Source organism: Oncorhynchus keta, chromosome 30 (assembly GCF_023373465.1).
Source record: "Oncorhynchus keta strain PuntledgeMale-10-30-2019 chromosome 30, Oket_V2, whole genome shotgun sequence".
Taxonomy (NCBI): Eukaryota; Metazoa; Chordata; class Actinopteri; order Salmoniformes; family Salmonidae; genus Oncorhynchus; species Oncorhynchus keta.
Genome location: NC_068450.1, coordinates 985,542 through 1,004,104, shown reverse-complemented (window position 1 = coordinate 1,004,104; position 18,563 = coordinate 985,542). Strand labels below are relative to the sequence as shown.

At 46.2% G+C, this 18,563-nt stretch overlaps 1 protein-coding gene across 1 annotated transcript in view; it reads right to left on the bottom strand.

The window, feature by feature from the left end:
• The window catches only part of LOC118383367 (transcriptional regulator ATRX-like), a 111,871-nt gene that overhangs the window by 89,492 nt on the left and 3,816 nt on the right, over positions 1–18,563 (bottom strand). Inside the window, 5 exon segments of the mRNA XM_052486944.1 lie at positions 4,444–6,281; positions 6,392–6,895; positions 7,556–7,583; positions 7,645–7,729; positions 16,325–16,434. Coding sequence (XP_052342904.1) covers positions 4,444–6,281; positions 6,392–6,895; positions 7,556–7,583; positions 7,645–7,729; positions 16,325–16,434 — 2,565 coding nt within the window.

Below are 18,563 nucleotides of genomic sequence, written 5' to 3'. Positions count from 1 at the left end.
CCACTTGTTTTCTGGCACATTTATTTTCTTTGTCCTGTTTCACATAGCAACCCACGTGGAGTCACGGTAGTCTATTTACTGTGCTTTGACAACTGACCAGCAAGTGTTGACCACTTTATAAAAGGTGTAGAACTGAATAAAGTTGATCTCCTATACACCTTTGCCGTTTATAAATCATGCAGCGTGGTTATATGTCCATGGTATTGCCAGGCTCGCCGCTAAACAGTCTCTCGCTAGGCTCCCCGCTAAACAGCCTCTCGCTTAGATTCCCCATCATAAACAGCCTCTCGCTAGGTTCACCATAAACAGCCTCTTGCTAGGCTCGAGATTCGCCATAAACAGCCTCACGCTAGGCTAAACAGCCTCTTGCTAAACAGCCTCTTGGCCGCCTAAACAGCCTCCGCATAAACAGCCTCTTGCTAGGCTCTTGCTAGATTCCCATAAACAGCCTCTAGCTAGATTCTAAACAGCCTCTAGCATAAACAGCCTCTTGCTAGATTCTAAACAGCCGCTAAACAGCCTCTCGCTAGATTCCCCATAAACAGCCTCTCGCTAGGCCCCTCTAGCTAAACAGCCTCTTGCTAGGCTAAACAGCCTCTTGCTAAACAGCCTCTGCTAGATTCTCATAAACAGCCTCTAGCTAAACAGCCTCTCTAGCTAGATTCAGCCATAAACAGCCTCTCGCTAAACAGGCTCGCCTCTTGCTAGATTCACATAAACAGCCTCTACGCTAGGCCTCTAGCCCAGCACCATAAACAGCCTCTTGCTAGGCTCGCCCATAAAACAGCCTCTAGCTAGATTCCCCCTCTAGCTAAACAGCCTCTCGCTAGATTCATCCCATAAACAGCCTCTCGCTAGGCTCTCCCATAAACAGCCTCTACGCTAGATTCACCATAAACAGCTCTAGATTCCCCATAAACAGCCTGGCTAGCTAAACAGCCTGGATTCCCCATAAACAGCCTGCTAGCCGCTATAAACAGCCTGGATTCCCCATAAACAGCCTGGCCGCTAAACAGCCTCTAGCTAGATTCACCATAAACAGCCTCTAGCTAGATTCACCATAAACAGCCTCTAGCTAGATTCACCATAAACAGCCTCTAGCTAGATTCACCATAAACAGCCTCTAGCTAGATTCACCATAAACAGCCTCTAGCTAGATTCACCATAAACAGCCTCTAGCTAGATTCACCATAAACAGCCTCTAGCTAGATTCATAAACAGCCTCTAGCTAGATTCATAAACAGCCTCTAGCTAGATTCACCATAAACAGCCTCTAGCTAGATTCACCATAAACAGCCTCTAGCTAGATTCACCATAAACAGCCTCTAGCTAGATTCACCATAAACAGCCTCTAGCTAGATTCACCATAAACAGCCTCTAGCTAGATTCACCATAAACAGCCTCTAGCTAGATTCACCATAAACAGCCTCTAGCTAGATTCACCATAAACAGCCTCTAGCTAGATTCACCATAAACAGCCTCTAGCTAGATTCACCATAAACAGCCTCTAGCTAGATTCCCCATAAACAGCCTCTTGCTAGATTCACCATAAACAGCCTCTTGCTAGATTCACCATAAACAGCCTCTTGCTAGATTCACCATAAACAGCCTCTAGCTAGATTCACCATAAACAGCCTCTAGCTAGATTCACCATAAACAGCCTCTAGCTAGATTCCCCATAAACAGCCTCTAGCTAGATTCACCATAAACAGCCTCTAGCTAGATTCACCATAAACAGCCTCTAGCTAGATTCACCATAAACAGCCTCTAGCTAGATTCATCATAAACAGCCTCTAGCTAGATTCACCATAAACAGCCTCTAGCTAGATTCACCATAAACAGCCTCTAGCTAGATTCACCATAAACAGCCTCTAGCTAGATTCACCATAAACAGCCTCTAGCTAGATTCCCCATAAACAGCCTCTTGCTAGATTCACCATAAACAGCCTCTAGCTAGATTCACCATAAACAGCCTCTTGCTAGATTCCCCATAAACAGCCTCTTGCTAGATTCCCCATAAACAGCCTCTTGCTAGATTCCCATAAACAGCCTCTAGCTAGATTCACCATAAACAGCCTCTAGCTAGATTCACCATAAACAGCCTCTAGCTAGATTCCCCATAAACAGCCTCTTGCTAGATTCACCATAAACAGCCTCTAGCTAGATTCATAAACAGCATAAACAGCCTCTAGCTAGATTCCCCATAAACTAGATTCCCCATAAACAGCCTCTTGCTAGATTCACCATAAACAGCCTCTAGCTAGATTCACCATAAACAGCCTCTTGCTAGATTCACCATAAACAGCCTCTTGCTAGATTCACCATAAACAGCCTCTAGCTAGATTCCCCATAAACAGCCTCTTGCTAGATTCCCCATAAACAGCCTCTTGCTAGATTCCCCATAAACAGCCTCTTGCTAGATTCCCCATAAACAGCCTCTTGCTAGATTCCCCATAAACAGCCTCTTGCTAGATTCCCCATAAACAGCCTCTTGCTAGATTCCCCATAAACAGCCTCTTGCTAGATTCACCATAAACAGCCTCTTGCTAGATTCACCATAAACAGCCTCTTGCTAGATTCCAGCCTCTTGCTAGATAAACAGCCTCTTGCTAGATTCCCCATAAACAGCCTCTTGCTAGATTCCCCATAAACAGCCTCTTGCTAGATTCCCCATAAACAGCCTCTTGCTAGATTCCCCATAAACAGCCTCTTGCTAGATTCCCCATAAACAGCCTCTAAACAGCTAGATTCACCATAAACAGCCTCTTGCTAGATTCCCCATAAACAGCCTCTATAAACAGCCTCTTGCTAGATTCACCATAAACAGCCTCTAGCTAGATTCACCATAAACAGCCTCTTGCTAGATTCACCATAAACAGCCTCTTGCTAGATTCCCCATAAACAGCCTCTTGCTAGATTCCCCATAAACAGCCTCTTGCTAGATTCCCCATAAACAGCCTCTTGCTAGATTCCCCATAAACAGCCTCTTGCTAGATTCCCCATAAACAGCCTCTTGCTAGATTCCCCATAAACAGCCTCTTGCTAGATTCCCCATAAACAGCCTCTAGCTAGATTCATCATAAACAGCCTCTAGCTAGATTCCCCATAAACAGCCTCTTGCTAGATTCACCATAAACAGCCTCTTGCTAGATTCACCATAAACAGCCTCTAGCTAGATTCCCCATAAACAGCCTCTAGCTAGATTCACCATAAACAGCCTCTCGCTAGATTCACCATAAACAGCCTCTAGCTAGATTCCCCATAAACAGCCTCTTGCTAGATTCCCCATAAACAGCCTCTCGCTAGATTCACCATAAACAGCCTCTCGCTAGGCGCGCCATTGAATTTGAGGCCAACAGCACCCAAACATTTTAATGGATCAGGTTTTTCCCAGATATCAAAGCGGTCTCCTGATGAGGTTCATTGTTGTGGACTTAAAACATCCAATTTGTTGTTTTTCTATTTTTAAAAGCGTGATTTCGGTATAAAATAAACAGAAATCTGGAAAAACTGAAAAATGGAATTTGGAAAATAAAAAAACACATTTCACATTAATTAGGATATGTAAAATCAGAATGATGACACTGAAAATGATGTAACCTTGTAATTTGTTCAATGAAACCTTAATTGTTTTAATTTTTATGATGTGGGCTACTTAATTCATTTCTAATTTAATACATTGTTCTTTAAACTGACATTATTGAGCTCATTCATATCTTGCAGAAAAACTTTAAAGACACTTAAACTCAAAAGACAGGTTTAATTGAGTCTTATTTAGAAAATAATCCTGATCATATAGGCCCAGATCATATTCAAAACAACTAACAATAAACTGAATTCATTTAAATTATAGTCTTTCTTTAACCAGAGCTCTCTATCTCTGTTCCTGGAGAGCTACAAGCCTGTAGGTTTTCACTCAAACCCTAATCAAGCGCAACTGACTAATAATGAACTGGTTGATAAACTGAATCCTGTTAGGTTACAACTGAGGTTCGAGTTACAACCGACAGGACGGTATCTCTCCAGGAATCAAGGTTGGAGAGCCCTGTTCTGCACAAAACCACAACTAATGTTTCCAATCTGGGAGGTAAACTCGATAAGGTATAAAATAATTTCACTGTATATTTCGGATTTAATCTTCAGAAATAAACTCTTTGGCCAAAAAATGTCAAACCCTGGGGGTCAAGCCTCACACCCCGGGGTCAAGCCTCACACCCCGGGATCAAGCCTCACACCCCGGGGTCAAGCCTCACACCCCGGGGTCAAGCCTCACACCCCGGGGCACCTGGCTGGCTACTCTATGTACTTGTGGAAAACACTGCAGAGGTCAGGTGTTAAATCAGTGGAGTTTAGGTTGAGTTGTATTGACAACACAGTGTACCGTCTGCCTTGTAGAAACAGAGAGCTCAATATACCGCTTTCAGAAACAACAGCTCTACTCACCTGAGGACTGGTGGAAGGTTCCCCTCCCTGCTACCACAGTCTCCTCCATGATGGGTTTAATCTTCTGCTGGTCTCCACTCTCCTCTCCAGACCCTCCTCCCTCCTCCTCGTCATCAGACGATGAATCTTGCTGCTTGGCTCCTCTACTTCTGGCTTTGCGTTTCAGTTCGTACGACCGCCTCCGATCTCCGCCCTTGATCTCCTTCTCTCTTTCCTTGTTCTCCTTCTCCTCTCTTTCCTTGTTCACACGGCTGCTCCTCCGTTTCCCCGTCGCCAGTTTGCTGAGTCCCTTCATCTCCAGGTCCGAGTCGGAGGAGCCGTCCGAGCCCTTCTTCTGGGATGTCTTTTTGGCAGAAGCTGAGGAGGACTTCTTTTTCTTCTTCTTCTTCGCGTCTTCGTCTGAGTCGGACTCTGAGTTGTCTGAATCGTCGGCTTTCAGTTTGCGTTTGGCCGCCAGCTTCTTGTCAGTCTTCACCTTGTCATTCTCCTCCTCCTCCTCCTCCTCTCCATCTTTCTTGCTGACTTTGAACAGGCACCTTTTGAAGCTCCTGTTGCCCTGGTTACCATCGGCGTCCTGCTGCGCATCCTCGTCCGAGCTGTGTTCTGCCGCTGCAGTCTGGAGCAGGATGTCCAGAACCTCGTCAGAGTCAGAGTCCACTTCTTGTTTAGAAGGGTCAGCGGTCACCTTGGATGAGGCATTGCTCTGCTGCTGCTCCTCCTCCTCCTCCTCCTCCTCACGTTCCTTCTCCGAGCTGCCTTTGGCTCTACTCTTCAGCCTGCTGGGACTCATGCCCTCTGAGTCACTGTTCTCCGGAGAGGATTCGGCCATCTTGTTCTTCCCATCCGGTGACTTCCTGAGGGGTGTGGTCTTTGTGCGGCTGGAGCGGCGGCTGTCCTCCTCAGAGCCCTCACCTTCCTCCACCTCCTCCTTACTCTTCTCCTTGCCTCCATCCTTACTCTTCTCCTTGCCTCCATCCTTACTCTTCTCCTTGCCTCCATCCTTACTCTTCTCCTTGCCTCCATCCTTACTCTTCTCCTTGCCTCCATCCTTACTCCTCTCCTTCCCTCCATCCTTACTCTTCTCCTTGCCTCCATCCTTACTCCTCTCCTTGCCTCCATCCTTACTCCTCTGCTTCCCTCCATCCTTACTCTTCTCCTTCTCCTTCCCTCCATCCTTACTCCTCTCCTTCTCCTTGCCTCCATCCTTATCCTTGCTCATAGACCTGGAGATGCGTGTGGTAACCACTGGAACGGGCTTCAGCTTCACGATCAGGTTCTTCACCTTGGGCATGGCCTTCTCCTTATGGGTTTCAAGTGACTTCCTGTTTGAGCTCTCGGATTGGCTAGCAGCGGTGGTTTCCATGGCGTCGTTGCCGGGCGTTAACCCTGCGGAGTCCGCCAGACTCTCTACCATTTGGAAGAGCTCGTCAGGGACGGCCGGCCCGACGGACACAATGTCTTTATCCCGGTCACCCTCCTCCTCCTCCTCTCCATCCTCCTCCTCTTCTTCTTCATCCTCCTCCACTGCTGTCTGGTCTTTGGCCTGGCTGTCTGTCTCTGTGTCCGAGATGTCCTGAGGCGCGGGGGCGGGGCTCCCCTCCATCTCTGCGTCCTCTGACAAGCCCCCATCCTCCTCTAGCTCCTCCCCGTCCTCAGTGTCGGCCATTTTATCCTCTTCTGCCTCCTGTCTAACCTCAACCATGTTGTCAATCTGATCGTGGCCGTCGGTGTTGGAAACAGCATCCCCGTTCTGCATCCCCTGGTCCTGGGAAGTGAACTGTGACTCCAAGTCCTCCTCTAGGGCAGCATGGGCCTTCTTCAGATCAGCCAGAACAGACCTAGAAAGAGAGAGAGATAAATGGATGAATGGATAGATTAGGCAAAAGAACAGAATTGGGATGCCTCACTTATTTTGTAGCAGTCATAATATTAACATGTGTTAGGATACCTGAAGGCCTTGAGGTGTCTGGTCCCGCTGCCACCTCCTCCTGCTCCCTGCTCCTCCTCAGCCTGCTGGATGAAATGGATGAAGGTGTTGTTGAGCCCTGTGGTCGTCTCAATCAGCTTCTTGGTCCTCTTCACCAGCTCCTTGGGGACCTTCGGGGTCTTATAGGAGAAGGTGAGGGTCCCTGACCCGTCCGAATGTTCCTTACCGTTCACCACAGCTTTACCATGGTGGTGGTGACCTTTACCCTTACTGTGCCCTTTCACCTCCTTCCTCTCTTTCCTGCATCCCGTGCGCCAGAAGCTCTCCAGCTTGGTCAAGATGTTGGAGCAGTTGGAGGCGATGTCTGAGAGAGGCTGAGGGCTGCAGATATAGCAGGACCATTTACTGTCCTCGTCGGTGATCATGGACAGCTCCTTGCGCCCCAGGTTACGCAGGATGCACTTCTTACAGAAGGCGTTGTGGCAGTAGTCACAGCAGATCAGGTTGCCACCTTCAGCACACCACCTTGGGGCGTAGTTAAGATAGCGAGGAAAGTCAACTTCAAAACGTGACGTCTTATCTTAATTGGGATTTGCAGCTGTTGTTGGGAAGCAATGAATCATTCTAAAAAATGACAAAAACAAGAGTGCACTATATAGGAATAGGGTGGCAGTTGGGACCGTTTGAGGGGACCTGCCTGCGTGTTCGTCTGTTTCTGGTGCTGGGACTCTTCGAGGTTTCTGTGGTACTCACGTTTCTGTCGAGAGCCAATATTGTACAAGAGGTGGCAACTTCAACCAACCTGCACTGTAGAACAGGGACCTACCTGCACTGTTCGGTTTCTGTGAGGGGACCTAGAACAATGGCATGTTTCTGTTTGAGGGGACCTGCCTGCACTGTTCGTCCATGTTTCTGTGTTCTGTGAGGGGACCTGACCTGCCTGCACTGTTCGTCCATGTTTCTGTGTTCTGTGAGGGGACCTACCTGCACTGTTCGTCCAGGTTTCTGTGAGGGGACCTGCCTGCACTGTTCGTCCATGTTTCTGTGTTCTGTGAGGGGACCTGCCTGCACTGTTCGTCCATGCTTCTGTGTTCTGTTCGAGGGGACCTACCTGCACTGTTCGTCCATGTTTCTGTGTTCCACACTGCTGTTGGGTCAGGGGGGACCTTCTGTGAGGGGACCAACCTGCACTGTTCGTCCATGTTTCTGTGTTCTGTGAGGGGACCAACCTGCACTGTTTCGTCCATGTTTCTGTGTTCTGTGAGGGGACCTACCTGCACTGTTCGTCCATGTTTCTGTGTTCTGTGAGGGGACCTCGTCTTTATTGATGTCATCGCTGGTGTAATACTTATAACACGACTAGAGGAAGAGGAAACAACAGTGATGCACAGATATTACGTTTTTGGCTGATACCGATATTGTCCTTGTCAAAATAAAACAATACCGATAACCGATATGTAAAGTTTTAGCAGAAGCATTTTAGTTAAATAGTTTGAATGCAGAGGTCTAAGGCACTGCATCTCAGTGCAAGAGGCGTCACTACAGTCCCTGGTTTGAATCCAGGCTGTATCACATCCGGCTGTGATTGGGAGTCCCATAGGGCGGCACAATTGGCCCGGCGTCGTCCAGGTTTGGCCGGTGTAGGTCGTCTTTGTAAATAAGAATTGGTTCTTAACTGACTTGCCAAGTTAAATAAAGGTTACACACACACACACACACACACTATTTGACGTGTTAAATAAGCTTGTTGACCAATCAGGACCTGAATATGAATCTCTGCGTTATCTAATAATTTAACACGTTCATAAAAATATATGTGGTTATTGATTATCAGTCGTGTGTCACAACGATTCATCGATACGTACTGTAAGCTATGATGCTGGTAAAGTTCTCGTGCACCTACAGTGCTGGTCATTAAAAAAGCTAGCTAGCTGATGGAGGCAAACAATGTTCTAGGTGTCAAATAAAATAACCCAAATGTATTTAGATTAATGGTGGTCTGACTATATATCAAGGTGACTATATAGCTAGGTGACAATATAGACAGGTGACTACATAGCTAGGTGACTATATAGATAGGTGACTACATAGATAGGTGACTACATAGATAGGTGACTACATAGATAGGTGACTATATAGCTAGGTGACTATATAGCTAGGTGACTATATAGACAGGTGACTATATAGACTAGGGTGACTATATAGCTACTATATAGACAAGGTGACTATATAGACTAGGTGACTATATAGACTAGGTGACTATATAGACAGGTGACTATATAACAAGGTGACTATATAGATAGGTGACTATATAGATAGATAGGTGACTATATAGATAGGTGACTATATAGATAGATAGGTGACTATATAGATAGGTGACTATATAGACAGGTGACTATATAGACAGGTGACTATATAGATAGGTGACTATATAGATAGGTGACTATATAACAAGGTGACTATATAGATAGACTATATAGATAGGTGACTATATAGATAGGTGACTATATAGACAGGTGACTATATAGACAGATAACTAGGTGACTATATAGACAGGTGACTATATAGACAGGTGACTATATAGACAGGTGACTATATAGACAGGTGACTATATAGACAGGTGACTATATAGACTAGGTGACTATATAGACAGGTGACTATATAACAAGTGACTATATAGAGGTGACTAGGTGACTATATAGACTAGGTGACTATATAGACAGGTGACTATATAGACAGGTGACTATATAGACAGGTGACTATATAGATAGGTGACTATATAACAAGGTGACTATATAGACAGGTGACTATATAGACAGGTGACTATATAGATAGGTGACTATATAGACAGGTGACTATATAGACAGGTGACTATATAGATAGGTGACTATATAGATAGGTGACTATATAGATGACTATATAGACAGGTGACTATATAGATAAGGTGACTATATAGATAGGTGACTATATAGACTATATAGACAGTGACTATATAGATAGGTGACTATATAGACAGGTGACTATGACTATATAGACAGGTGACTATATAGACAGGTGACTATATAACAAGGTGACTATATAGACAGGTGACTATATAGACAGGTGACTATATAGATAGGTGACTATATAGATAGGTGACTATATAGACAGGTGACTATATAACAAGGTGACTATATAGATAGGTGACTATATAGATAGGTGACTATATAGATAGGTGACTATATAGACAGGTGACTATATAACAAGGTGACTATATAACAAGGTGACTATATAGATAGGTGACTATATAGATAGGTGTCTATCATCTAAAATAACCCTAATTCATAAGACAGTTCTTATTTGTTTAATGGTGGTTATATAGAAGGACTATATAGATCGATGTGAAGCTAGCCACAATAAAGATTAGATACAAGTGGAATTTAGGTTAGCCTTCAAAATATAAGAGTATGGCATAATTCTACTGTTTGTATTCATTTGCATCACTGTCAATTACTGTCAATTACATACTTTTATTTTGAAGTCAAAACACAAATCCCACTATTTTGCATAATAGGTGACTATATAGACCTTATTGGGGCTAGCTTCACAACACATAACACAGACTAGTCGAGCCTCGCTAGCTGGCTGCTTATAACTTTATATCTTTCCACGAACTGAAGCTCAATTACAATAGGCGAACAACAATACAACAATACTCACAAGGATTCCTAAATCATTGCTAAGAATAATGAAAATGACTGCAATTTCTACTGGTCATTGTTATCAGGCTGGTTGTATTGGTGCTCGCTAGGTACCAAGCTAAAGCTAGCTAGGTACCAAGCTAAAGCTAGCTAGGTACCAAGCTAAAGCTAGCTAGGTACCAAGCTAAAGCTAGCTAGGTACCAAGCTAAAGCTAGCTAGGTACCAAGCTAAAGCTAGCTAGGTACCAAGCTAAAGCTAGCTAGGTACCAAGCTAAAGCTAGCTAGGTACCAAGCTAAAGCTAGCTAAGTACCAAGCTAAAGCTAGCTAGGTACCAAGCTAAAGCTAGCTACCCCAGAAGTTGAGGTTGAACAAAGGATGCTTTATTACCAACGCGGTGTTGTAAACACATCGTTCGTGGCCGGTATTTGCTTGTTTGCAGACTTTTTAGTACAGCTTTGACAGAGCTACTGGATCTTTTTTGACACGCAAAGACCCAAACGGCGTTCCACAGTATGTGACGCTATTAATGTGTAACTCCGGTAGAGCAACATCTGAAAAAAATAGCGCACTTGGTAGTGTGTACCGGTGATCGACGAGTCGGCGAAAGCCAACACCACCCACAACAGAGAACGGTTGATTGTCAAGGGCAATGAATTCCATTATCTTGGCTTTAATGGGTTTCGCCTTTGAGTTGTTCTGTGTGTGATTTCCTGCAAGACAGGAATGTCAGTGTTCTGCTATGGCCAGTGAAGAGCACGGATCTCAATCCCATTGAGCACGTCTGGGACATGTTGGATCGGAGGGTGAGGGCAAGGGCCATTCCCCCCAGAAATGTCTGGGAACTTGGTGGAAGAGTGGGGTAACATCTCACAGCAATAACTGTCAAATCTGGTGCAGTCCATGAGGAGGAGATGCACTGCCGTACTTAATGCAGCTGGTGGCCACACCAGATACTGACTGTTACTTTTGATTTTGAACCCCCCCCCCTTTGTTCAGGGACAAATCATTCAACTTCTGTTAGTCACATGTCTGAGGAACTTGTTCAGTTTATGTCTCAGTTGTTGAATCTTGTTCTGTTCATACAAATTTTGTATGAAAATTTTGCATGCCCAATTTTTCAGTTTTTGATTTGTTAAAAAAGTTTGAAATATCCAATAAATGTCGTTCCACTTCATGATTGTGTCCCACTTGTTGTTGATTCTTCACAAAAAAAATACAGTTTTATATCTTTATGTTTGAAGCCTGAAATGTGGCAAATGGTCGCAAAGTTCAAGGGGGCTGAATACTTTCGCAAGGCACTGTATATAGGATGGTGTGTATCGTATATATATATATAAGGCACTGTAGGCTAGCTGTATGTATATCGATTTTAATGTTATCACCAAATAAGCTTTGTTGTAACAATTCAATATCAAATACAATGCATTTCAAACTACAATTTAATGAATGCAGGTCTTGGTAAATGATATCTTGTCCAAATATAAGACTTTTACAACCTTTGTGCCCCCTACCCTAGAGTGAGGTTATTTTCATCTCCGGATGAAAAGCGTGCCCAAAGTAAACTGCCTGGTACTCAGGCACAGAAGATAGGATATGCATATAATTGGTAGATTTGAAAAATAGAAAACTCTAGTTTCCAAAACTGTTAAAATAATGTCTGTGAGTATAACAGAACTGATATGGCAAAAACCTGAGATGTTTTTTTTTTTATGTTTATAGTTTTCTATTGAATGCCATCACAGTATCCATTGACCTAGGACTCAAATTGTACTTCCTATAGCTTCCACTAGATGCCAACAGTCTATAGAAATTGTTTCAAGCTTGTATTCTGAAAACTGAGGGAGTAAGACCACTCTGAGTAAGTGGATAGTGGAAAGTCCCCAGACCTGTTTGCCCGACCGAGAGCCTTTATTTCTTTTTATATTGATGAAGCTTTTGTCCGGTTGAAATATTTTCGATTATTATGACTAAAAACAACCTGAGGATTGTTTAAACATCATTTGACATGTTTCTACAAACTTTACTGATACTTCTTGGATTTTTCGTCTGCCTGTTGAGACTGACTTTGGGCCATTGGATTACTGAACAAAACGTGCCAACAAAATTGAGGTTTTTGGATAGAAAGAGGCACTTTATCGAACAAAACAAACATTTATTGTGTAGCTGGGAGTCTTGTGAGTGCAACCATACGAAGATCAAAGGTAAGTGATTAATTTTATTGCCATTTCTGACTTTTGTGATTAGTCTACTTGGCTGGTAACTGTATGTAATGATTTGTCTGCAGGGCGCGGTCCTCAGATAATCGCATGGTGTGCTTTCGCCGTAAAGCCTTTTTGAAATCTGACACAGTGGCTGGATTAACAAGAAGTTAAGCTTTATTTTGATGTAGAACACATATTTTCAAGAAAGTTAAATATTTGATTTGAATATTTTTTTAATTTTGCGCTCTGCAATTTCACTGGATGTTGGCCAGGTGGGATGCTACCGTCTACCATAACAAGTTTTATGACCCACTAATTTAATTATTTTATCAAAATAGTTGTACCTGTTTTTTTTTTTGCAATAATCACTGATCTGGCTTTCAGGTCTTCTTTAAAAATGATATTTTGTTTAAATTTCACCAGAGCCATGCATGATGCACATTTACTAATGGCGTAAACGAACACCGGTCTCATAAACAATCTCTCAAGAACAAGCCCACGTGTAAGTGAGTATCCAGGGGCTTGGTGTGAGTGGGAGGGGCTTGGTGTGAGTGGGAGGGGCTTGGTGTGACTGGCAGGGGCTTGGTGTGATTGGCAGGGGCTTGGTGTGACTGGCAGGGGCTTGGTGTGACTTGGCAGGGGCTTGGTGAATGACTTGGTGTGAATGGCAGGGGCTGTGGTGTGAATGGCTTGGTGTGATTGGGGGGCTTGGTGGCAGGGGCTGGCAGGGGCTTGGTGTGAATGGGAGGGGCTTGGCAGGGGCTTGAGTGGGAGGGGCTTGGTGTGATTGGCAGGGGCTTGGTGTGACTGGCAGGGGCTTGGTGTGACTGGCAGGGGCTTGGTGTGAATGGCAGGGGCTTGGTGTTAGTGGGAGGGGCGTGTTGGTGAGTAGCCAGCTAATATTTAGACTTAATAATAATAGTTCAGCCAACTTGAAACAAGGTATAATTTGATAAGCTCTGGAATACAGCTAAAAAGGCAAAACATTTGAATTAGAAACATGACCTCCTGTCCGTCTCCAACTGTTGGAACAGCATGCTGGCCTGTCCGTCTCCAACTGTTGAACAGCATGCTGGCCTGTCCGTCTCCAACTGTTGGAACAGCATGCTGGCCTGTCCGTCTCCAACTGTTGGAACAGCATGCTGGCCTGTCCGTCTCCAACTGTTGGAACAGCATGCTGGCCTGTCCGTCTCCAACTGTTGGAACAGCATGCTGGCCTGTCCGTCTCCAACTGTTGAACAGCATGCTGGCCTGTCCGTCTCCAACTGTTGAACAGCATGCTGGCCTGTCCGTCTCCAACTGTTGAACAGCATGCTGGCCTGTCCGTCTCCAACTGTTGGAACAGCATGCTGGCCTGTCCGTCTCCAACTGTTGGAACAGCATGCTGGCCTGTCCGTCTCCAACTGTTGGAACAGCATGCTGGCCTGTCCGTCTCCAACTGTTGAACAGCATGCTGGCCTGTCCGTCTCCAACTGTTGGAACAGCATGCTGGCCTGTCCGTCTCCAACTGTTGGAACAGCATGCTGGCCTGTCCGTCTCCAACTGTTGGAACAGCATGCTGGCCTGTCCGTCTCCAACTGTTGAACAGCATGCTGGCCTGTCTGTCTCCAACTGTTGAACAGCATGCTGGCCTGTCCGTCTCCAACTGTTGGAACAGCATGCTGGCCTGTCCGTCTCCAACTGTTGGAACAGCATGCTGGCCTGTCCGTCTCCAACTGTTGAACAGCATGCTAGCCTGTCCGTCTCCAACTGTTGAACAGCATGCTGGCCTGTCCGTCTCCAACTGTTGGAACAGCATGCTGGCCTGTCCGTCTCCAACTGTTGAACAGCATGCTGGCCTGTCTGTCTCCAACTGTTGAACAGCATGCTAGCCTGTCCACTTTAAATGTATTATATAATTGTGTTTATTCTAAAACACAGACTAGACAGCTTGTATAAGCAGTCCGAGAGGCTCGGTGTGAGTGGCAGGGGGAGGGGCTCGGTGTGAGTGGCAGGGGGAGGGGCTCGGTGTGAGTGGCAGGGGAAGGGGCTCGGTGTGAGTGGCAGGGGAAGGGGCTCGGTGTGAGTGGCAGGGGCTCGGTGTGAGTGGCAGGGGCTCGGTGTGAGTGGCAGGGGCTCGGTGTGAGTGGCAGGGGAAGGGGCTCGGTGTGAGTGGCAGGGGAAGGGGCTCGGTGTGAGTGGCAGGGGAAGGGGCTCGGTGTGAGTGGCAGGGGAAGGGGCTCGGTGTGAGTGGCAGGGGAAGGGGCTCGGTGTGAGTGGCAGGGGTAGGGGCTCCGTGTGAGTGGCAGGGAAGGGGCTCGGTGTGAGTGGCAGGGGAAGGGGCTCGGTGTGAGTGGCAGGGGAAGGGGCTCGGTGTGAGTGGCAGGGGAAGGGGCTCGGTGTGAGTGGCAGGGGAAGGGGCTCGGTGTGAGTGGCAGGGGAAGGGGCTCGGTGTGAGTGGCAGGGGAAGGGGCTCGGTGTGAGTGGCAGGGGAAGGGGCTCGGTGTGAGTGGCAGGGGAAGGGGCTCGGTGTGAGTGGCAGGGGAAGGGGCTCGGTGTGAGTGGCAGGGGAAGGGGCTCGGTGTGAGTGGCAGGGGAAGGGGCTCGGTGTGAGTGGCAGGGGAAGGGGCTCGGTGTGAGTGGCAGGGGAAGGGGCTCGGTGTGAGTGGCAGGGGAAGGGGCTCTGTGTGAGTGGCAGGGGAAGGGGCTCGGTGTGAGTGGCAGGGGGAGGGGCTCGGTGTGAGTGGCAGGGGAGGGGCTCGGTGTGAGTGGCAGGGGAGGGGCTCGGTGTGAGTGGCAGGGGGAGGGGCTCGGTGTGAGTGGCAGGGGAGGGGCTCGGTGTGAGTGGCAGGGGAGGGGCTTGGTGTGAGTGGCAGGCTTGGTGTGAGTGGCAGGCTTGGTGTGAGTGGCAGGCTTGGTGTGAGTGGCAGGGGAGGGGCTTGGTGTGAGTGGCAGGGGAGGGGCTTGGTGTGAGTGGCAGGGGAGGGGCTTGGTGTGAGTGGCAGGGGAGGGGCTTGGTGTGAGTGGTAGGGGGAGGGGCTTGGTGTGAGTGGCAGGGGAAGGGGCTCGGTGTGAGTGGCAGGGGGGCTTGGTGTGTGTGTGTAAACAGAGGAGGAAACAAAGTGAGAGGTTTCACTCTCGCCCAAATCTGTTCAAAATCATCCCAAAGTGTTTCTATGGGCGTATTTTGGTCCTAAGCTTGTCGTCTTTGGGACGACTCCCATTGTTAAGGGGCCATTAGCATCTCCTCATTATATTCAGATCTCTGGTGTAAACGGGAAGGAGACGAAAACAAAAAGACTTGAGAACATGCGGACACAAACGCTAAAACTATTCTTGTGATATTGGCATTCCAAATCAAATCAAATTTTATTTGTCACATACACATGGTTAGCAGATGTTAATGCGAGTGTAGCGAAATGCTTGTGCTTCTAGTTACGACAATGCAGTAACACACCATTTGGAATATCTCGCAAAAACATAAATTCAAATGAATCATATATATATATATATATATATATATGTCCAACCCTAAAGGAGCATGGTGGAGCTCAGACAGAGAGAGAGAAAGGCAGACAAAGAGAGAGACAGGCAGGCAGACAGACAGAGAGAGAGAGAGAAAGGCAGAGAGAGAGAGAAAGGCAGAGAGAGAGAGAAAGGCAGAGAGAGAGAGAGAGAGAGAGAGAAAGGCAGACAGGCAGAGAGAGAAAGACAGGCAGACAGAGAAAGACAGGCAGACAGAGAGGGAGAGAGACAATCATCCCACAATCACAGACAAGAGAAGACAGGGTATGTGAGAAAGACAGACAGATGGAGACAGAATTTGATAGAGAGACATACAGATGGAAAGATGTAGAGCCCAATAGGAGACAAACAGACAGATAGACAGAGAGGGTGTTTGTTTTTTTTTACCTTTATTTAACCAGGCAAGTCAGTTAAGAACAAATTCTTATTTTCAATGACGGCCTGGGAACAGTGGGTTAACTGCCTGTTCAGGGGCAGAACGACAGATTTGTACCTTGTCAGCTCGGGGGTTTGAACTCGCAACCTTCCGGTTACTAGTCCAACGCTCTAACCACTAGGCTACCCTACCTTGCAGAGGAGCACATGGAGCATCGGGTGCTCAAACACCGAGTGGCGCTGGAAGTGGTTGACCTGCTGTCCACAGGCGGTGCAGTCTATCCTCTCCTGCAAAGTGGTATCTGGATATAAACAGAGGAAGACCGAGAGACAAACATGTTTAGTTTACATCCAGTATCAATCCCAAACTGAATGATTTCATTCAGCAGCAGGTCTGGATATTAGGCTGTAGGAAGACACATTCCTGGTCAAAACCTTTTATTTAACGATGGGAGGATTCAAACCGTTTATCTGACTATTGCCTATTATAGTGCACTACTTTAGACCACAGCCCTATTCCCTATGTAGTGCACTACTTTAGACCAGAGCCCTATTCCCTATATAGTTGCACTACTTTAGACCACAGCCCTATTCCCTATATAGTGCACTACTTTAGACCAGAGCCCTATTCCCTATATAGTGCACTACTATAGACCAGAGCCCTATTCCTATATAGTGGTACTACTTTAGACCAGAGCCCTATGGCACCCTATTCCCTATATATAGTGGTACTACTATAGACCAGAGCCCTATTCCCTATATAGTGGTACTACTTTAGACCAGAGCCCTATTCCCTATATAGTGCACTACTTTAGACCAGAGCCCTATTCCCTATATAGTTGCACTACTTTAGACCAGAGCCCTATTCCCTATATAGTGCACTACTTTAGACCAGAGCCCTATTCCCTATATAGTGGTACTACTATAGACCAGAGCCCTATTCCCTATATAGTGGTACTACTATAGACCAGAGCCCTATTCCCTATATAGTGGTACTACTATAGACCAGAGCCCTATTCCCTATATAGTGGTACTACTTTAGACCAGAGCCCTATTCCCTATATAGTGCACTACTTTAGACCAGAGCCCTATTCCCTATATAGGGCACTACTTTAGACCAGAGCCCTATGGCTCCCTATATAGTGCACTACTTTAGACCAGAGCCCTATTCCCTATATAGTGGTACTACTTTAGACCAGAGCCCTATTCCCTATATAGTGCACTACTTTAGACCAGAGCCCTATTCCCTATAAAGTGCACTACTTTAGACCAGAGCCCTATATAGTGGTACTACTTTAGACCAGAGCCCTATTCCCTATATAGTGGTACTACTTTAGACCAGAGCCCTATTCCCTATATAGTGGTACTACTTTAGACCAGAGCCCTATTCCCTATATAGTGGTACTACTTTAGACCAGAGCCCTATTCCTTATATAGTGGTACTACTTTAGACCAGAGCCCTATTCCTATAAAGTGGTACTTTAGACCAGAGGCCTATTCCCTATATAGTGGTACTACTTTAGACCAGAGCCCTATTCCCTATATAGTGGTACTACTTTAGACCAGAGCCCTATTCCCTATATAGTGGTACTACTTTAGACCAGAGCCCTATTCCCTATATAGTGGTACTACTTTAGACCAGAGCCCTATTCCCTATATAGTGGTACTACTTTAGACCAGAGCCATATTCCCTATATAGTGGTACTACTTTAGACCAGAGCCCTATTCCCTATATAGTGGTACTACTTTAGACCAGAGCCCTATTCCCTATATAGTGGTACTACTTTAGACCAGAGCCCTATTCCCTATATAGTGGTACTACTTTAGACCAGAGCCCTATTCCCTATATAGTGCACTACTATAGACCAGAGCCCTATTCCCTATATAGTGGTACTACTTTAGACCAGAGCCCTATTCCCTATATAGTGGTACTACTTTAGACCAGAGCCCTATTCCCTATATAGTGCACTACTTTAGACCAGAGCCCTATTCCCTATATAGTGGTACTACTTTAGACCAGAGCCCTATTCCCTATATAGTGCACTACTTTAGACCAGAGCCCTATTCCCTATATAGTGGTACTACTTTAGACCAGAGCCCTATTCCCTATATAGTGGTACTACTTTAGACCAGAGCCCTATTCCCTATATAGTGGTACTACTTTAGACCAGAGCCCTATTCCCTATATAGTGGTACTACTTTAGACCAGAGCCCTATTCCCTATATAGTGGTACTACTTTAGACCAGAGCCCTATTCCCTAAAACCTGTGTTTTTGACTGAGGGCCCCCTGGAGGGGGTCCCCCTGTGTCTGTGTGGTGTGAGGAGACCAACCTGTGTTTTTGACTGAGGGGCCCCCCTGGAGGGGTTCCCCCCTGTGTCTGTGTGGTGTGAGGAGACCAACCTGTGTTTTTGACTGAGGGGCCCCCCTGG